Source organism: Betta splendens, chromosome 17 (genome assembly GCF_900634795.4).
Source record: "Betta splendens chromosome 17, fBetSpl5.4, whole genome shotgun sequence".
NCBI classification, from domain to species: Eukaryota; Metazoa; Chordata; class Actinopteri; order Anabantiformes; family Osphronemidae; genus Betta; species Betta splendens.
The window spans coordinates 14,005,707-14,028,067 of record NC_040897.2 but is presented as its reverse complement, the minus strand read 5'-3'; the positions used below and the strand labels follow the sequence as shown (position 1 = coordinate 14,028,067).

Sequence of the window (22,361 nt, the reverse complement as noted above, 5' to 3'; positions counted from 1 at the left end):
GGCCCATAGATGATCAGAAACCAGGATCGGAATCATGTGCACTGGTGCATTACTACCAAGACTCGTCATGTTCCATCATCATATCTCAAACAGGATCAAACCCAGGCTTCGTGGTGTGAATGGAACACTCTCAGTGGAAGCGTGCGTCGGCTGGTGGAGGTGAACAGTTTAATGATCAAAGCAGCGCGAGACTCAAACGCAGCATTCAATACGTTGTCTTCTGATGCAGCAGACTTCGCTTCACCACTTTCACATATTGGTAAGAAACCAAGAAAACGTTTGATTCTTTACACCTTAAACATTAAGTATTAATAATATATCAGTATTATTATAGCTCAAAATCCTAATATTTGCCTGGAAATGTCAATAGAATAAAGTTAGTTTTTGTACCAACCATGACATAGACATCATGAGGACTGATCGCTCCAGTCTCCAATTCAATGGTCATTGTTGAAAGAGAATATATATATCTAGATGTATATAGTACTTGTAAATCAGCTTAAGCTCAAGTACCGCTCATCAAGTGTTCTATTTAACCTGAATATTCTTCATTCCTCAGTTTCAGAGGTAAGTACTGTGGTTTATATTTACTCAGTAGCTTTAGTTTAAACATGTGGTATGTTTAGTTTTTTATTGTCTCATGACTGTAAATGACTGTAATTTGCTGCAGCAGGGACCCTGTAAGTCCTGTTTGTTTATTTTCAGTGTGGAGGTGTTTCAAGAGAGGTTGTCTGGAAGAATGTCAAGTGTTGTTGCTAATGCAACGAATGCTTTTATTACCCGAGACGCCACCACTACATGATTACAATCAGGCAAGTAGCACACCCCAGTTTGTACTACTACTACTACAACAGGGGGGCAGAACAAAAGTACATTTAACAAGTGACGCTGGGAATAGTTGAGAACAGCTCATTAGCTCAGCACTGGAGTCAAGAGCTGCTGTAAATGCAGTGATGGGACGCAGACTGAGCAGAGTAGTACAACAAATGCACCGTAAGCTGCACTGTGTGTTTTACTAAGGGATTGAAAGTAACACCATGTATGATTCATCTGCTGTTTAATTAATCCCTACAGGGATGGAATAAAACACCCAACATGATGGGAGCAATTAAATCAGGATGCTTTTTCAGATATCCCTCCATTTTACATCATTAACTAATTAGGAAAGGTTAGTGAGCACAGGAACTATGTCGAGCATCATGTGAATACAGAATAATTCAGTCAGGTTTGCAATAGTTCACAAATAAATATGCACAATAGGAAATGGTTAAGTGGATCAGGATATGGGTTGTAGCAGCACACAAATCAATACAGTTGACTATTTTTGGTGGGATCCTTTTTTCCCACCTGTCAACACTAAGCTCAGTGTGAGGGCACCGCCAGCAGCTTCGGTATCTATGACCTTTTCCATGCAGGCGGGAGTCGCGTGACCGGTGGAGACATAAGCAGCTGGACTGGAAAGACTTAGGCTTAATGACTTCAGACTAATTCCCTCCTCTCCAGACGCCCATGTGGGTCTGAGCACTCAGGTCTGCTGTGTGCAGTGAGACTGCAGCAGCCTGGTCAACTCATCAGTTCTGACGGTCCACTACTATTTGTATGGCCTTTTCCCAACATGACTGTAAAGACCGTTAGGTCGAGAGTTCACATGGGAACGGTTTCCTTATGACAGTAAACTTAAACTACACGATACATAAAGTCTCTTTGTTAATGAATTTGGATTAGGAAAGGATTTAGGCTTTTAAGCTCTGAGGGATATCGTAGCAGCAATTGTTAATGCTACTTACATTTTAACTTTAAACTATTAAAAGACAACTCGTACTTGTATAATGTTTGTGCATAAAGAGACACAAAACTATGAGGTAGAAGTAGAACAGATGGACAATTGTATGTGTAATGTCCCTTTAAATAAACCACAAATTCATGCTGAGACAAACAGATATTACCACAAGAGAAATAAAATGTTTATTTGACAGTCTGTGTTTTTCTTTGCACACTACTAATAAAGTTCAGCAGAGTCCTGTGGGTGGAGAACACCCCAAAACAAATAAAACAGGTAGTGTCTCCATTGGATTTAACAGTAACATTTCAGAATCAATGTAGTGATAAAAAAAATCAAAATGAAAACAGGCTTTACAAAGAAGTAACAGTAACGTAGACGTAACATGTAACAGATGAATGTGTTGCTCCGGTCACCACGTGCTTAAAAACATTTTTTTATAAGTAGTGAGAGGCATCAACTCGATCACAGTCACTTAGTGTCATTACAGCCGGGAGTGGAACGCAGCTGGTCAGAGCTTTAAGATGCTTTAAAGCCGCTTCACATAATGTCTGATAGTGTGATATGGTTAAAGTGGAGGACAGCAGACACAGTCCTATGACTGAAACGTCACTATGTCTCAACTGAGCCTCTTTCCATAATCTCAACACACACACATGGAATGGAGAAAGTAGAAAAACAAACCATGTTTCAGAAGGCATAGTATTAAACTGAGCAAAGGAAAAGGTGAATATATAAAGTGTATGACTTCGGACACAACATCTTTCTCATACTGTACCATCTAATACGTACCGGCAAGAAAAATGCTTTTTTTGGTCCTGTTTAAACATGAAGTTGCGGATGGTGTGAACAGCAGAACTAAAGCTGTGCTCCAACGTTCAGGTTTCATGTGCTTCTCTTCCAGCCCATTTCATTCACAGTTAGTTAGATGCTGCTGTTTAAGCGCCATTGCAGGAACTTGAAGCAGACACAATGTTTCCAGCAAAAGCAATAAAGTCTCAGCCTGTTCATGTAACACAGAACAACATACATCATGGCTGCTATGCTGTTAAATTAAACATGAGAAAATATATAGATTTTAATTTTTCTATTTTTTAAGGGCTAGTGTTATGATTCCTCTACAGAAGGGATGCCGAGCCCAAGCTAAATTCAAAATAACTTTATTTAACATTGGTTTTGTGTGACTGCAGCTTGAAGCTAAAAAGGCCCTGTCTAACATTTACCCTCAATAGTCGTTTCATATACACACAAATAAAATATGAATTGAAGACACCCCAACAGCTGGAAGGAGAGGATGCTCAGTTTATCTGTCAAGGGCTGTGCTTCATCCCTCCCTCCCCCAGCAACCTTGGAAGAACTCTGTAGCCTTGTCGGCTACCAATAAAGAGGCCCCGATGAGAAAGTCGATATCAGTGCAGATTTACATGGTATAAAAATAATTAAGAAAGAAGTCAGGCTTAAGGACAAGTGGTTATAAATGGCAGACTGTGAGACTGGTTTTGGCAAATAAGCGTTCTACTGTGCATGTGTGGTCCTTGAACAAAAGGTTGATGTTACTGGGTTGTTCCAAAACCATGCAGTTTGAGACACTGAGACGCCACGTAACACGTGCATGAGTGTGCGAGTGTGTGTGGGTGTGTGTGGCGTACGAGCAACGTCTCACACACACTCCTCCGCCGACATCAGGAGTGGGTTGATATATTCGAAGCCTTCGAACTCAGACTGGTCGATCTTCTTGACTACGTCCCTGCAACGAACGACGCAACAGATTAGTAGAAAGCAGACGCGAGTGGGTCGTGATGAAAAAGATTCGGAGGAAGGGGCGCTCACTCGTCATCAGGCGTGAGCTGGATCGGCTCGTTGGTAAACTGGGCGTCGAAGTTGTCCAGTCCGAATTCCCCTGAGATGTTGGGCTTGAATGGAGGGACCACCTGCTTCTGTTCCAGCTGAAACACAGACAGTTATAAGGTGGGAGCAAACCTTTATTGCATGATGTTAACACACTTATTAACATCTTAGAACAGATTTCTGCCGGACCACTGATTTTACCAGATTAAATATTATCTCGTTTTTAAAATGTGCTACACAAAACAGTTAAGTGCTGCACTTACGAGGCCACTATAGCTGCTATGTCTCTTATATGTTTCCATAGATAAATACCACAGGTGAGTCACTCTGATTAAAAGCTATAGCAGTGACCTTATGAGGAACCTTTACATCTGTAACTATTTAATAAGCTTAATAAATATAGAGCAGCAGGAACTGCGTCAGTCTGGTTGTTGGTGAACTCGTGTGCCCTCCCCCTGCAGGCGAACAGGTGCAGCACAGAGGGAAGCGCCGCGTTGGGGAGGAGGTGGGTGTAAGCCGATCCCTGCAGACGTCCTGACCGACTGCTGGCTTCTTGTTCCAGACCAAACAGGGAAAAACAGGTCACAGAACTCCCTGACACGCCGCCCTGTCTGTCCGTCGGTCTGTGTGTGTGTGTGTGACTCAGTGACGAGCCAGCACCAGTGCTGTTCTGTGTGCCGGCCTTTAGACGCCAGCACGTGCCAGACTGATGTACAGACATTTAGCAAATATTGATAGGAAGCAGGTTCAACTTTGAACAGAACCAGATCAAACAAAAAAAAAAAAAAAAAAAGACATGAGGGCTATTTTCGGCAATGGAAAAACTAAACTACATTCTTAGCACCTGCATTTCCTAATAATGAATTGAAACTAGGGCTCTGTTTTATGGTTTATGTATGATGGTCAGAAATGTTATGATAACGGTACAGGCTACACGTCATACCATTAACGAGGAAGGAAACTAATTTAATGTGCGTTAGACCTTTAGGATACACAGCGTGTTATACTGAGAAACACTGAATATAAACATTGCTTCAGAAAACTCCACAGGACGTCGTCATTTGAATTTTAAAGGGTAAATCTGTTTGCGATTAAAGGGTTTGTTATTGATCTGAATCGAGGGTGGGATATTGTGGTCCTCAGGGGCCGCTGCCTCGTTTTTCAGCCACCGCTGCCCAACCAATAAAGTTTCTGTGTTCATTATCGTTACTAATATTGTTTAACTCAGTTAAAGCAAGAAACTGAAACGAGTTCTACTTGTTTCACCATGTGAGATAAGACTGCAGATTAACATGTATAACTCCAGATCTCCAGATGTCAGCTCGTCTGTCTTTGTGAGAGTCATGCTCATTTCCTCCCCATCGCTGGCTTCCTGTCTTCTTTCCTCTGTTACTCAGCCTCTGCTGTTGTCTCCCTAGCGTTGTGTTTGTCAGCTGTTGTTTTGCTCGTCATCCCCCCTCCTACATACATGCATCACACTTACACAGCTACATTTAATATTTTACTTTAAATCTGTTGCCTCCTGTGTAATGTAGCTTCGCTTTGCTCAGTGCCGATGAACTTGAATCCTACATAATGGAAATTGTACTTTTTCCACCTGGTCTATAATCTGCGCAACAGGAAATAATGTGACAAACTCTCCACTGCTCAACCAGAGACAGACATTGTCGTTTCTTTATCGCAACCATAGATAGCAGACGCACACATTAACTTAATTACAGTAAATCAAATTTTTGTCATTACGTAACTTAAATTACTCACAAGGTCCCAGTCGACATTTCGAAAGAATGGATGGCCCATGATGTCGGCAAAGCCTGTTTGAGGGTGGCAGCCTAGACGCTCCTTAGGATCCTGTAGGAAAGAGGGCGAGACACAGCAGATGAGTGTGGAGACAGACAAAAGCCAAGAGAAGGAGTTGCCAGAAAATGAAAAACAAGAAGAGGAGAAAAGCTTGAGTTTGACTGTGAGGCCATAATAAATCCATGCACAGGGGTTAGAGCCTACACTGTTTAACCCAGGCCCACCTGACTCACTCTTACCTTGTTGAGGAAGCCTTTGAGGACGCTGGCGGCTTTGACTGACAACGAGCGAGGAATTCGGATTTGTTTTTCCAATATTACTGCAGAAAGTGAGGAAAAGATGGAGGTGGTGAGCGCACAAGAAGGAGAGAGGGTCAGAAAGATGGTCTCTGGCTAAAATGGCAGATGATTGCAGACACAATGAGAGACATGACTTTGATGTGACTTTACTGAGCAGTAACATCTTCCCCGTCTGTCTGAATGTAACAGGTTTAAAACCATATTGACAATGAAGTAGCTGTAGACAAAAACACACTTATATTCACACATTTGCATTAAACAGATGGCGTGTCCCCGAGTCTTAGAGAAGCGTCCATTATAGAGGTGTTAATACAAAGGTGTTAGAAGCTTCCACGGAGCCGTTACCGCCTGACAGACCTCAGTAATGTGTGCCTCACCTTGGAAGAGGTAGTCTTCTGTGTTCTGGTCTGGGTTGTCAGAGCTCCCGACGATGTCGAAGGGGGACCGGCCCGCCATCATCTCGAACATAAGCACCCCCAGCGCCCACCAGTCCACGCTGAAACCTGAAACACAGGGCACACGACGAGTGAGCGCCACTGATCATCCATCTCAACAGACCGTTTAACATACAGCAATAAAAAGTCAACCTTTTTTAAATCTAAGGCCAGAATATTTTATCATAATCTTCCATATGGTAGTAATGCCTATGGACAGTGAATTATTAAGACCCTGACAGGCATCAAATATTGATTTTTAAAAATTGTCTGTGTTTTTTTTCCCCATGTTAAAGAAACACTAAAATTACTAATGTGAAATGAGTTCATAAACCTGCCCCCTAGTGATTTTAAACAGTTACAGTTATTACGCGAGGTTAAGTGACATTCAGCCATCATTTAGCTTTCATTCTCCAAACCTTTGCCTTTTCTACTGAGACACATCAACACACTTTCTACAAAGAGGGTCTGTTATAACAGAACAACACTGATCAGATCATTTACTAATGAAACGTGTTGCTAAGATACCTCGTCTGGTAACCAAGGAGCTCTTTTCTGTGTCTACTGTTTTATGTTCAGAGACACTTATGTTTATAGATACTTCTATGTGCTCCAGTCAATTACAGTGACAAAGCTGATATTACACCAACACTTGAACCTCGGTTCTTCGCGGCTACGACACTTGAGTCGTACTTACTCGTTCATAAATCACCTTCTCAACCCATACACTCAGCGACAAAGCACCATCTGTCAATGGCTTCTGTGATTTATTGATTTTTCAAAATATTTCCCACATTTATGGTAATTTAGTTTGTAATTCATTTTCGCCAATAATCACAACCCTAACAAAATAGTTTTATAGTTTAATTTGTGAGGTGTTCATTGAGCCGTGTGCTTCAGCATTAAAGCCATACTTCGGTTTCCTCCTCAGTACTATCCTGTACCTGGGCCTTACCTGCTACACTGGGTGACAAGCTGTAGAGTGGGTTACTGCTAGTCTAGCATGTAACACTACAAACACCTGAGCAGCACACGCTCACCGGTGGCTGACTGCCAGCTTGGCGTGTTAAACGCACAACTCCAACGAATCTAAACACAATTTAAACCAGTGAATGTAGACGCTGACCCACAAATGGCACCGCTGCACATCTATCACAGTGATTGAGAGCAAAATCACATATATTACTGCATAAAACCTCATATTACTACCTCATGCTCTACATGAAATCCAAATCTTCGGATAGCATTTCAAGTAAGTGCCTGTGAGCGGCAATTCTCACCGTAATCCTCTCCTCTAAGTATTTCGGGGGCGATGTAATTGGGGGTACCGCAGAAAGTGCTTGTTGTATCACCTGGTCTCAAGCCCTCCTGCAAACAAGAAAAGATCATCTCAGCGGGCTGAAATCCAACACCCCTGCAGCTCTGCAGGCGCTTTTATCCAGAGCGTGATCACGAGAGCCTCCAGTAAACGGAAACCACACCTTGCACATGCCATAGTCTGTGAGTTTGATGTGTCCTTCAGAGTCCAGCAGCACATTGTCCAGCTTGAGATCCCTGTAGATGATTCCTCGCTCGTGAAGGTAGTTCAGCGCCAGACTGATCTCTGCTGAGTAAAATCTGTAAAAGCCAAAGCGGAGGCAGATTCTTACAGGTCTATAAGGTTACGTGAAACCCAGAATGAGTCCGTGTTCTTTGATGCAGGTACCTGGCGTGTTCTTCTGGGAGTTTCCTTTGTCTCTGCATATGGAACATGAGATCGCCGCCGTTCACGTATTCAATAACAAAAAACAGTCTGGAAAAAGACAGAAATGTATTCATTTTTTTTTAACATGACAACATTGGCTTGATGCGCGTTCAGTCCTGTTTAGGGGCTGGAGGTGTGGCTGGGTGGGTGTATAACAGAAGATCTGCTCATGTCACACTGTAACCACATACACACCCAACTTAACCTTTTGGACACAAAAAGGATGAGGGGGGAAAAAGCAACATGTACTGGGATGATATCTGAATCCATCAAATTTCACTAGCAAGTTCATACGAAACAGGAAGGAGAACATCCACACGCCTTAGAGAGCACCTCAACTGTACAGTGGACTATTAGTATTTTCTTTGATAAATGTTAAGTGTCATTAATATTTATTGAGGTTGTTGTAAACCATGCTTCAGGGGTTTTTAGGTGGGGATCTTCCCATAACCTTAACCATGACCACACTCTCTCCTGACATTAACGGTGCTCTCTTTACCTAAACGTAACCCGACCACAGGAGCAGTAGGCGACGTGCCATTTTAAAAACTCATGCATATAGTTACGTGAATTTGACCTAAATGCATTCAGTCACAGGATTTTAGGCCACGCAGCTAAAGTACAGGTCATATACAACCACCACACCTCTGGATTTCTGGTGGCAAAACTTTGACATTTGTGAGAACGCGGTTGTGGTCAAACCTAACACTTTTCCTCCTCCTGATCTGAAAATGCAGGAGATGTATGTGTAGGCAGACATGAACACTCTTAACTCTCAACCTTTCCACACTTTGGTTGTATTTAAGCAAACCAACAACGGTCGAAGCACCAATATTCACTCTTGCTGCATCGCCTTAACTCTGCAGAGTTGTGTGAAACAGGGAACACTACCTGCTCTCTGTCTGGAAACAGGAGTGGAGGCCGACCAGGAAGGGATGATTAGAGGCCTGCTCAAAGACGTGTTTTTCCGTCTGGACCCAGTCAATGTCCTAAAAGAAGAACACAAACAGCCACAACAGTGTCATTTTAAAATAGTACCCTTGAACCTAGGTTAGGCTTGAGGTTTGATGTGTGTACGTTAGGGAGCAGCGGGGTAGAAGCTGATCCAGTCAAAGCAGCATCAGCAGGGCTTTACTGGTGCTCGGGTGAGAACAGGGCTCGACACAGTTGCCGTTCACGCCGTCAGTGCAGCGACACTTCAGCATTGATCGAGAGGCACTTTGGTCAATTTGTCAATCACGCTAAGTAGGTCTAATCAAGACTAACTACTCCCGTTGCCACTAGCTTTGCTGCTACACGTGTTCACTGGGATCAATTTCTGATGACATGATGCTTTAGCTACACCCTCTCAAAGACTCGTGTCTTCGAAGAGGTCTGTCAACACAACTCGATGTTGCAGAGGAAAAACACACACGCTGGGTTTTAATCACATGTAGAAATCATGGTGCCATGAAAAACAGCTCACAGTGATTGTGCTAATTACATTAATTATACATGACAGTGACAGAAGACTGATGACTTCACAATTAACTAACGTTCTCACATCTGAAGGGGCGGAGGTGTTGTGTTACTGTCACATTGTACAGACTTGAAGGGACAGTTTCACTTATTAAATACTTTACATATTTCCTACTTTAGCAGAATTATTGAAATATTGCGCCTTTAATATGTCACCACCTGATTTAATAATAACAATTACATAATGTGAAATATTTTTAAAAAATGACCATTGATTATATAATAACCTGCAACTACTTTTTTGCTAAATAAAACATCAATAATTTATTCCTAATGTTCTCTCATACCAAGTCCAGGAAGTTCTCTCTTACCATAAAATATAAATTTATTAGCTTTAATTTTTAGACTGTTTGGAAAGTATCATTGTGGGTTCTGAGAGACCTTAAGATTCTTATATTCTAATTAATTGAATTACATTATGTGTGTGTGTTTTTACTCTTTGTAGGAAACAGATGAGAAGGGTTGCACATTTTTATACCAAGACACCAACAATGATACAAAACCGGCAGAAGGCCTTTTTTTAAAGTAAGTTGATCAACATGTGAAGTGTTGTGTTACAGACTTGGCATATTACTGGTTAGATGCCCTTTTTGCCACAGCCAAGGATAAGGTAGATGATTTTCAAGGCTATAATTAGTTGCTGTAGTCATTTATAGATATTTTTAATAAAGAAATATGTCTGTAGTGCTAAATTAGGATCTGGAGGTTCATATTAAGTCTTTAGTCTGTAAATGCTTTGTTAACAACACCAACCGTGGAAAATCACCTGTCTTCGATTCGTGCCTTTCCATCTACTGTTCTGTTTAGGCAAGGCATCCATACCCATATGTCAGTCAGCGGCTCTCGTTAGAACAGAAAAGCTTGACTCTGATGCAGGTTAGTCATTAGTGATGCTTACCTCGTCGTCATTGACCAGCTCCTTCTTCACCACCTTCATGGCATATATGCGCTCCGTCTTTTTCAGCTGCACCAGCAGCACCTTGGCGTAGCTGCCTCTGCCGATCACCCTTAGCAGGTCAAAGTCTGCGAGGCCAAGGCTAGAAGGTGACTTCCCTGTGTCTCTACTGTTCCGTGCCTGAGAGGAAGTAGAAATAAATTAATAAATTATAAAAGAATTACAAGTCTTCGTCAAAGTATCAAACTATAGAGAACAGTTGCTTCAAACAGCTCTATTTTAAAGTAAAGCTTAGCAAAGACTATTTCCTACATAATCTGAACTCTATCATTCAAACAGTTTTATCCACTGTCCTGTAATCTGTAGTGAATCGCTAGCTTTCTAATCCCACTGCTACATCATCAGCGTAACAGTAGATAAGATCATCCAGCTTTCTGCCTCATCTCTCTATCCAACCAACCTATTCATGTCCATCTCTGTACAACCAACCCATCCAGTACCAAACTACATCCTGAGCCATTCATCAGCCTCTGGAGTTAAAAGCAGTGATTAAAAGGTTTATTGTCCAAAGGCTTTACATTCAGTAAAAGGAAATTAATGAAGCAGCACTGTGAGGGTACATCTGCATGCCCTCTAAATGATTCGGTCACAGCAGGTTGAAAGCAGATGACCTGAATGTAGGTTCTAGCTAAGAAAGTGCAACTCTATCTCCTAATTACAGGTGTTCGTATTCGTTCTCTCTTCTCATAAAACCTGCCAAATTCTCTGACTAAATATACATATACACAAACACGCTGAGCCCACATGACAGGTTGACAGACTGGGAGTCAAACATCAACGGATGTCTCTCTCACCTCTTTCTCTTCTCCGTCGTAATTCAAGCTTTCTCTGGAGTCTTTATTCTGTGGGGCTGTGAGAGAGGAGGATAAAGTGACAGACAGAGTGACAGACAGACAGAAGGAGAGGGGGAGGCAGCGCGGGAAAAAATAGGAGAGATGAGAGAAGAAGAAAACAAAGTAGGTGAGAGACAGTCACACGCTTTGTTCACAGCCCTGCAGTGCCAGAATAATTTCTCTCTGCTCAGTTAGAAAAGAAAATACCTTTTTATCTCGACGCTAGAGCAGAACCACAACATTTAAAACAACAAAATTGAAGTAAACATTTGGAAATAAAATGCATAAAACTGTCATAGAACAGTTGGCTGAAAAACACAGATTCTTCCATCCTACAGTTACCATGACAGCGCCTCATCAGACCCTGCTGACCTGTGAGCATCTAGGCTTTTGTGGCTGCTTCACTAACAACAGCAGCAATGATCCTAAGGCGCCTCATTGCATTCAGCCTCTCAACCACCTGATTGACCTTAAGTCTAGTGCTGTCGGCTGAAGACACACTGATGCACCTCGAATTCGGTTCAGTTTAAAGGAGGAGACCAGTCCACAACAAATTAATATGACTAAACAATATATGGAAGCTGTTGATTAAATTCAGTTATCGTTGTTTTGTGTGAGAGCATTACCTGTTGGTTCAGTATGGTCTGGTTGGCCTGGGATGATTGGATCCTAAACAACACCAATAAATATAATAATCAATAGAGACACACATTTTGCAGAGCACTTATGAGTCACGGATGTCAACAATGCACTTCACAGCATCAGACCAATACTCAGTCCTCACATGATACATTGGTCGACCACACTCCACTGTGACCAGTTTATGGCACTTCTTGTGCACCAGCAGTTTGCAGTTGATGCATTTGTATCCTTGCCTCCCCAGACCCCAGATGCGGTCCGTACAGATGGCACAGTGGGCTCTCTGCTCGGAAAAAGAGGGCCACATTTAACTCACAAACACGAGCCCTTTAACAAAGCTGTGATCCTTTTAGAAACACGCTCCTGCTGATTGTTCTGTCTCACTCAGACTCAGTCTCACCCTGTTAAAGCGCTTGGCCTGAAAGCCGTGACCACTGGCGTAGTAAAGCTTCCTCCAGCGCCGGGCCCCACGCCGATATATCGACTCTGAAATAATGAAGACGAAACACTGGCGTTATCTGTGTGGTTTCATTTTACTATTTGCAAGGGATTCAAGCGATGTGTGGGCTAAATGGACACACATAAGCAAGTTACACCGGAGATACAAATATCACGTTTGATCAGGGACATCTTTAGTACATTTAAGCTACAAATACAAATGTTTTGCTTTCAAAATGTGTAAATGTGTAACTTCAATGACATATGCAGTGTGGGAGTTTAAAGCATCTACTTTAACACTTTTTTTTCCTCATTGACTATACAAACACTATTTACATAATTTGCGAATACATATTATTTATCCTTTTATGCGATTTTCTAAACTTAAATTCCTCCTCTTTACAGTGAATACATATAAACAACTGCCTGTCTGATGTGACTACAATAAGCGGATTTTCTTTAGGTGCCTCAATTTGAGACAGTAAATGAAATAGCTATTTACATGTATCTGGGAGGCCAGTTTGAAAAACAAGAAAGGAGAAAGGGGTTCAGCTTACTGTCTTCTCCTGGACAGGGCATGCCTGGCTTTTCTGGTACACATGGAAAGACTGGGAAGACAAAAACAGAATGTTGAATAAAGTGATATTTTGTCCGACAGTCTGCACGCTGCTGACAACATTTTAACTCCTCTCATCGTGACGACCTGTAGAGATCCTGTCACCTTCAGGGAATCGAGATGAAACTCCTTCACGTTTTTTTTATTGGAGCAATTGTGTTTTTGCAGACAGAGAGGAGAGAAAAACACAACCCTAAGACTCGCAAGGTTTGCTTATGTATGTATGTATGTGCGAGATAGAGGCGGCTCGAGTGAGACTGAAGGTACTGTGAGTCACAGGCGAGGTGTGGGCTACAGCTGACAAGCTTGTTAACGAGCAGACCTGCGACCCCCCGCAGCACCGTCACATCCTCTCTTCGACCCCCTCCTCCATTCATCTCCTGCGCCACACTCACGTCCACTGTACTCTTGACCTCTCACCTCAGATTTGATTAGAACCTAATATTAAGCACAGAGCACCTGTTCCTGCTGCATGCGTACACACGGAACAGCTGTGCATGGGTCTAACACTGGAACCCCCACACGCCAGAATTACCTCCAACTCTGAATGCATATGAACCTGCCATAACGATAACATACACAACATGAAAAACAGGTCACCCAATTAAATCCAACTCAAACTCGTCCGAGTAAGCAAAGCGCTCACTTAGCGTTGATGGGATGCAAAGTGACACAAACACCTGATTTTATAAGAATCATCTGAGCACGTCTTAAGTGAATCCGTGTTCCCATCAGTCACTGCTCTTTGAATCACATGTTACATATTGCTAGACATGTACTTCAGGTGGCCTTACACAGAAATTGACAGCAGCCCCAATGTTGCTTTCACAGATCATCGATGCAGAAAGACGTATTTGCATGATTCCTTCTTATGTATAGGACATGGATGCTCATGGTCTCTCATGGCAACGGTTTCAGCTCACCATCTAGTTTAAGGACGTATTGTATTTTATTTTAAAGCAGCATAATGCACAGAAAATATTGTTATAATGGATTCAAAAAAGCCTCAAGAAAAACAGAAAATATTTTCACAACCACACTGTAACACATTTGATCTACATACATTATCCACATTTGCCTGAGCAATGACTGGCTGTAAACTAATTAAAAGCATACTTAATACAGCTGTTTGGATAACATTTATTAGTTCACTGAGCATAAAAAACAAACAGCATTGCAGCAGACATCACGGAACGAGCAACAAGTCCTACTGTCCAAGAATCAACATCTGTGAACAACACGTTAGGTTATAAATAAAGTGTGAATCAAGGCCCACCGTGGATAATGAGCTCCGAGTCTTTGTTGAGCTCGTAGAGACGCAGCGCTTCCTCCAACTCCAGCTGAGAGGACACAGTGCAGGGGTCACCTGCAGTGGAGGCGAGATGTTAGGGAAGAAAGCATGTGCTTGTAATGTCTGAATTAAACCTGTGGTGGAACTGTACATAGAAACTCTTTTCATTTTTCTTTTGGAGCATCTGGGATAAAACTAATTTTGCCACAGGGATAACGTTTCAAATATTTCTGATTCCGATATGAACAAATATGGCTGCCCAAGCTTTTAGCTGCTTATGTATGCACATATATTTAGCATATCACACTTTGCACTTCATTCTTGTCCTTATGTTGAAACTAACACCTGTTGAGAACCTAGTAGCGAAACCCAATTTCTCATTTACATGACATTTAAAAGATCGGGTTACTGTTGAAAGTCAACAATGAACAGGTGGCATTTAAATAAAAATAACAGCAACACACAACAGGTCATGTAATAATAAAACTGGGAGAATTAAATGGGGCATGAACTCTATTTTCATTTCCCAGAGCTAAAGTAAAAGGTGAGGTATAAAGTAGGGCTGCTTGACATTTAAATAAAAAAATACATTTCTGTTTATCCATTGTGGGCGAAGTCTAAATTACAATATGTGAACTTTAAAGACTCAGAAAAGTGTGGGTGTGAACGAGATTGTTGTGGAGGAAGTTACCGTTTCAAAAACTATCCTTTAACTGTACATTCTTTCTATAGTGATTAATCCAAGTCAATAATTAACATAACAGAGTCACAGATCTAATTAGGTTCTTACCATTGACAGGAAGAACGTTAGGTGTCATTATGACACATGGAAAAGCAGTGTAAGAAAAACAGAGGCCGTGGATTCTATTCTTAGTGCTTTACTAAACTAATTACTAGGACAAACCACTGGCTTTATAAATAACCCAAGAAGTGAAACTGTGACAGTGTAGAGTGAAAACAATACAATTTGCTGCAGTCACTTAATATTTACTAAGCTTTACTTTAAGTGTCAATAGGTGTGTAAGAGCATCAATTGATCATTTATTAATAACCTATTGAAAAAATATACACTTGTAATGAATGTCAGTAAAAAGCTGATTCTTTAGTGTTTGTGCACTGGTCCTGTCTGTCACTGTGTCGCTATCATTTCTCCCTGGTTACCAACATACCGCCACACAAACTATTTAAAAGTGGTGTGGACATCTTCTGTGTTAATTTCACTCGTGAGCCACACTGTCGTCGAGTGTGGATGCTTCATGACAGGCCAGATAATTATTCCATAAGCAGACACCTTACAGGAGGCGCTCCAGATTCATGACTGTTACTGAACAGCTTTCATTGGATCACTAATTATAATAAGTTCAGAGTAAATTTGACAATTATTTTTGACATCTCTATGATGCATCAGATTACATGTACCTACTTGTATACTTCACATACACAGTACAGTGGGATATAGAAGGTATTAATTAATTCCATGTCCTTTATAATTATTGTAGTAATTAGAGTTGACTGCATAGCGGTATGTGTGTGCTTCCTGAGGATGGAGCAGAGGGAGGGCACTGAAGCACCTTATTACGACTATCAAGCAGCTTGACTTTCTTAGACGGGCAATTGAGTGCAGTGATTGTAGGTAGGTGGCTACTAGTGGGAGCTGATCTGAGTCTAATGAGGTTGGGCAGGATGACCTTACCCTGAGCAGAGCAATCCGACGGCTCCATCTTTCCTCTGACAGTATTACTGCTGCATGACTAACTGGCTGACGACAAGGAAGTGGGTGAGGGGGCTGTGTGCTTTATTGACTGACACCACAACACTGAGCCTGCAGTCAAGTGTAATGGCAGACATGAGCACACGCACTATAGCTTCTATATTTATATGAAGTTACAATTTGTTCTGATTTTCTGTGCATAATGTTCTGGTAATATGAATATTGTAAAAACACCAGCACATCTGATTCTCTACTGACAGGAACACTCCCCTTCGTAGACAGGCGGCCTTTCTCAATACAGAATACTCAAAGTCTGGACTCCAGTACTTCCAGGAGTTTAGATTTTTTTCTCTGCTGAAATTTTTTACTAGCAATCAAGCGAAATTGATGAATTGTGTAGGAAAATCAGAACTTGAGCATGTGCTAACATTGGAGGAAAACTAGAGGAATCCACCGCTATGACATGCAGGAGTAGGCAGGGTTAGGCATGAAACAACTGGTTGGCCTAGACAACAACATTCTTTGACTGCTTTCCTCCACCCGCCTTCCACGTTTCCCCTCCGTTTCAGGCTTTTTTGCGATCCCACCTGGAAGTGACCCGAGTAAAAAGGACTAAAGCCAGGAGGAGGGTAACGCAGTCATACCTTCCTCATCAATCCACTTCATGGTGAAGAGCTGGTCGTTGTCCATGGAGCACATGTCTCTCACTTCCCCGTACAGACCCTCATATGAGATGGATGGTTCAAAATGGGTGATCATGATGTCCCTGCAGAAAGGACAAACGGGTTTTTTTAGTTTCACTGGACAATTTGTAGACATATCCAAAACCAACTAAATATTTTTTTTTCCATCGCTACTTCCAGACATGAAGTAAAGGCCCTCACTCCCCTCACCATGACTGGGAATCCCCCCAAACGCCAGTGGGTTTGCGTCACAGTCTAGCCGTCTGTCACACTGGTGTGTGCATTCATCAGTACAGCATGGATGTGGGGCGAGAAATGGAGGAAAAAGACGAGAAGAAAGAGTGCAAAAGAGTGAAAAGCAGAGGGAGAGGAGGAGGGAATCACAAGCCTGATGGCTGTAGCTATATCGCAGCTCACTGCACTCTATTACTTCCTGAAGAGCACCTGTAACACTGTACAAAGCATCCTCCTCCTTCATTTCACACAGACAAGCACAGAGGAATGTTGGGACACGGGGCACACGTCAAAAGGACCACAGAGAGTATTACTGCTATAGATGCGATCATGTGCCTTCATCTTTTCATAACAACTGTTGTCGCCTGCTTTCAGCCCTCTGGTCAGCCTTAGGTGTTTACAGCACAAAGACGGGAGATGGAGGAGGTCTACACGAGCGCTTTTACAGGTCTGAAAGCGGCAGGAGTCTGACTTGTGGCGTCTCCATATGTTGGATAACGAGCAAGTTGGGAGGAAGGAATGGGCTAAAACGAGAGGTGTGGGTTAAACACAGGAGTAAAGTGTTAATATAAAAAAGGGGTGATGCGTAAAAGCTGTCACAGCCGCCAGGAAGTGACCCACAAGGACAAGTACCTCTTAAGATTTTCATCAACTTGAGAGCTTTATAGGAGGATGATAAAAACCCAACACATGGAGTAAACAACGCACACTTCCAGGGACACCTACTGTAACTGCCCAAGGACAATGTAAAGCGTATAAGGCCACGGCGGGGTCAGTCCTTGCCAGCTGCAAACACACACAAACACACACGCCAGGCTGTGATTTACCGGATGGTCTTTGAGTTTCACATTAAAGCTGAGCAGCTGAAGAGCGTGGCCCGTGATCGTGCTGCTTTTGCACAGCAGGTATTAAACAGTGCGGACCAGAAGCGAACATCAAAAATGAATAAAGCACCCTGAGCTAGAATAAACTGAGGCAAAGCTCAGATTGATTCCGCTCTCCTTTTATTTTCTCACCCTCGTATTCCATCCTGCTGGTGTTAATCATTGCCTGCGAGGAGGGGGGGGGGGGGCAACTAAACTCCTAGAGTCTAATCTCTCCTCCAGGACAAGCACAGCAGCTCCACTTCCTGCTACGGCCCTGATAACAGCACAAGATAGAGAGTACACGAACACACATGGACCAACACTACAGCGCTGTTCCCACACTGTGCCTGTGAAGTATCGAGGGCAGAGTTTTAAGCCAGCGGGTGACTTTAACTGTGTCACGTGTAATCAGACCTGAACTGTGGGTGTTCATTAAACACAGGTCGTAGTCAAAGTTGAGCCACGTCTCAAGTACCTCAAACAACCTCCTGTGACACAGAGGCAGAATACGCTAATTGCACATTAACAGCAAACTGGCAGAGACTAGACATATACAAATATATCAACGGAAAGCAAACCTGCTGTTTTCAGATTTGTAAATTCAGCTTCAGTGGCAGTAACAGGCATCATCAATAAACTTGACAAACTCTATCACCAAATTAACTTGCAGAATTATATAATTTATGATGCAGTCCCAGTTAGTTGATTAGGTTTTCATATCATTTTAAACAAGGTATTTAGGTTCAACGCTATTGTAAACAGGCAGATAATTGTTGAACTGAACATTTTTAAAGCTTACTATCATTTTAGAGATTAAACCAATAAATATTAACAAACAATCTTAAGGAAAGCAATAATATTGTTCGGTTTCATTTTAACCATTAAAAGAATGTTAAGCAAACACATCCACATGAAGCAGGCAAAGGAATGTGAGCTGTGGGATTCCTTAGGGTGATTAAGGCAGAAAGATTGTGCGCAGAGACTGGGAGCTCATCACTGGTGAGTAACGGGGAGGAAGTAGCATTCCTCACAGACCTGGCATTCCTCTGCTTCACAGTACACCCCAGATAAATTAAATGAGGCGGAGGAGGAGAAGGGGAGTGTCGGCCTGTGCCCCTGACATCTAAACTGCCACGAGTAGGGCAACACAAGCCCATCTGGACAGCATTCACGCAGGCAGTTGGGTCAGGGTGGTCTTCCATGAGCACCTAGGACCATCCATTACTCTGTCAGAGCTGCTTCGCATCGATGTGCACCCAACAACCCACATGCACAAGCTCAGAGAATGTAAAATACATGCTACCAAACTCGCCCAAAAGGGGAGGTTTCCTCAAACACCCATGTGCACGCCACACATCCACTAGACTGCACCTTCACCACCCCATCTCCACTCAGACCAAGGCCACAGGACCTCACTCCTGTTCTGGTCTGCAGAATGCTGTGCTGTCCAGGAAATGAGCCCACACGTGATGCTAAGTGTGAAACAGACTCACTCCTTACTGCACAATAATACAATCCAAACATACTCCTGCTGAGCTTAGCAACAAGGTCAGTAGTAACAACAAACTGACACATGCACGCAAGCACTGGAGCCGTGTCACAATGGGCAAGATGTGAAGACGCTGCAACACAGGTATCACATGCACGAGAGTGGCAGCCGGCAGAAAGTAATACTCCCACTTTGTAAACAGAGTCACGAGTTGAGATGTGTTTCGGTGGGTGGGTCGGTGTGTAGCTGGTGGGGGTGCAAGACCATGGCTGAGTGCTTGAGGGGCTTTCAAAGTAAACCACCACACATGGAAAGCTTCCCATCTTTTCGAAGCACTGATGCAGAAGGCAGACCTCGAAAGGGAAGACATCTTCTTTCAGAAAGAGAAAATAAACAAAGTGCTCCATTGAGCTGGCATAATCCCAGGTTCCTGCCAAACAACATGCCTCACTCAACAATCCTGACCCTGGTCTGACTGGCACATTACGAAGCCTTGTAATAGTCGCTGATGGAAACGCTGCAAAACTGCTTTTCTGTACTGACATGATGACACATTGACAGTCATATACAGACATTGTGGAGAAATCCGTAACATTGTGCAAAATATAATTCTGAGCTGCAAGTGAAGATGACTGATAAAACTGAAAAAGGCTTCAAAGTAAAGCCATAAAGTGACTCCTCACCAAGAAGTTTTCTTTCCAAATGTTATCTCGTCAACCCACATTAAACAGCTGTTTGTGTCCTGTTCACTAAAGTTTGAGGAAGGACGGCTATAATCTGACAAAACCAAAAATAACCTTAAAGGCCTTTCCATTTTCTCTCTTTTGTTGTGAGCTGCTTAAAACACACACACAGACACAAGAGGACAAAAGAAAATTATACACCACATTTTTATTACCAATTGACTGACAATGTATTTTCCCAACTGTTTTATCAGCAAAATGTCAGAGAACAACAAAGAATATTTTCCTCAACTTGAAATAGGGGCTGAGGCCCTGAAGAACTGAAGTTACCCACCCCTGATCCACACTCTATCAGTTCTCCATTGGATCGGTGCATTTACAGTGTCTGTATGGACTCTGAATGAGTTGAGTCAGTGACTGCTACAGGCTGACACCAGTCTGCTGAACGACAGCAGACATGCAAGTAGAAAAGAATAAGCTCAAATACAACAACCAATACTAAACTGCTAAAATACACTAGCACAGAGGACGTTGTTTTACATAGTAAGTCAATTTCTAACTCTGCAGTCAGATCTTCACATTAGCAAACTCATATGACTGAACCTATTTCCTTAATTACAGTAGTAACAACACTGATGACATCCTGGCTCTATTGACCCTAACAGGCAATTCATAAAAACCAGCAGACTTCATTCCCTCTTTGGTAACATACCCAACATTCCTCAGCAGTAACCTCATAAATACTTCACACATTTCTGTGACGCCCAACGACGAGCACAAATCACAGTGCCCGAGGTGTGTCACAGCCAGGGTGAAATGCAACATGCCTGACAGAGATGACTTGCACTACATGTTTTTCAAGTTTTGGCTGGCCTCCAATCAGTTCAATCAGACAGACAGCAGGGCAGGGATTGTCATATGGAAGGAAATGAGTTGCCAGCTGATCAGCTTTTACCAAGTATGGCATGACAGAAAATCAAAGTCTCCATACTCATAAACGCATGAAAGTGTGTGCTAAAATTGTTTTTTAATGAGTTACACAACTTGTTACATTCACCAGATTTTAAAAAGTAAATTGAATACTCAAATATGAAAGAAAATATTCTAACGTTATCTGAAGCAAGACTGGTTTCAAACCAGTAATTCAAAACAACACAAACTAATGTTTTGATATTATACAGTAGAATACAGAGCAGCACCATCAGCTGTAAAAATATACACGTACATAAATTTTAAAGTCAAGTCATTTTCAAGCAATGTTCCATACGTTATTGTAAACTAAACATTGAAAAGAACTAGACAGTTGGACCGTGTTTTACTATTGTATTTGATCTCCCAGGCCGAACTATTAATTGAACTAATACTCGTGTTAGCTGCTTGAAGCCCTGGTTACAGGTCTGGTTATTGTCTAAGGTGAACAGTACATTAGTTTCCACTATTACTTAGGAATACGATGAAAAGTGACAGCTACAAACTACGGTTGACTGTTCTGCTCTATTTGTACATATTTCCTGATGGAGTTCACATTCCCAAATACCCCATCATGTTGTAAACTCACGTTTGTGTTTTAATAAATAAGGAACTCCGTAAATAACAACACGTTGTCTGAGTTGTGGATTGCATTAAGTCAGTGGAACTCTCTGCTAGCAACTATTAGCTAACATTAGCTGAGCTTATAGCTTGAAAGCTTTCATAAGAGTGTCATAATCTTATTGGGCACAACAACTAAACCAGGGTGAATTTCGTTCACTACACAACTCGTGGGTCTCACAGACAGGTTTCAACTAAGCCCGAGAGCGCGGCGTCGCACCGAGCGTCTGGGGAGTTTCACCGGACTGCCTGCCCTCCTCACCTAAACCAAGAACCAAACATTAGCGAGACGCTAGCTAACTTAGCTAATGTTAGCAACTGGTTAGCCTCGCACAACTCTAAACTGATACTTGGTAGAATAACAACAACACTGGCCACACGCTGAGAGAACGGTCCATTCTTACCCTTTATAATAAGCCTTCACCCGGACTTGATGGGAATTCTCGCCGGGGTGGGACATGGTGCTGTCCCGCAACGTCGGCATCATACGCTCCGCCGCGGTCAGTCCGACTCTACCTTCCTTCTTTCCTGCCTTTCTTCTTAAGCTCTGTAGTTGTACACCACACCCCCAACACTGTGATTTAGCACTCCGTCAACCGGTCGAGTAAAGAAAAAAGCAGGGGAAACCAAAAACTAGGAAATTCCGGCCCCTCAAACAAACAAAAATAACATGTAAAGTAAAGAAAAACTTGTGAGCACCGCCGAACAACTCCCTACTGCAAAGGCCTGGCGACGGACGAGTCCATTCCCGGAATGTCTGGGGAGGCGCGAACTTAGCCGCTTAGAGAAATTTATATTCAATCATCAATAAATAAAACGACAAACACTGTTTTTCAAATACATTTTAAATTAACATATAAACAAAAATCACCGTAAATACATTTACACCTGAACAAACCTAATTATAGAC

At 42.3% G+C, this 22,361-nt stretch overlaps 1 protein-coding gene across 1 annotated transcript; it reads right to left on the bottom strand.

The window, feature by feature from the left end:
- Window positions 1-1,938: 1,938 nt before the first annotated feature.
- On the bottom strand, window positions 1,939-22,208 carry prkci (protein kinase C, iota). The gene is made up of 18 exons (XM_029132855.2): window positions 21,856-22,208; window positions 16,551-16,672; window positions 14,181-14,270; window positions 12,846-12,896; window positions 12,251-12,336; window positions 11,996-12,133; window positions 11,838-11,880; window positions 11,173-11,228; window positions 10,322-10,498; window positions 8,797-8,894; window positions 7,867-7,953; window positions 7,643-7,778; window positions 7,442-7,529; window positions 6,105-6,230; window positions 5,668-5,747; window positions 5,390-5,479; window positions 3,611-3,726; window positions 1,939-3,527 (listed from the first exon to the last, which is right to left on the bottom strand). The coding sequence occupies exons 1-18, from the start codon at window positions 21,936-21,938 to the stop codon at window positions 3,440-3,442; spliced, it is 1,755 nt and encodes a 584-aa protein (XP_028988688.1). The 5' UTR covers window positions 21,939-22,208; the 3' UTR covers window positions 1,939-3,439.
- Window positions 22,209-22,361: the final 153 nt, after the last annotated feature.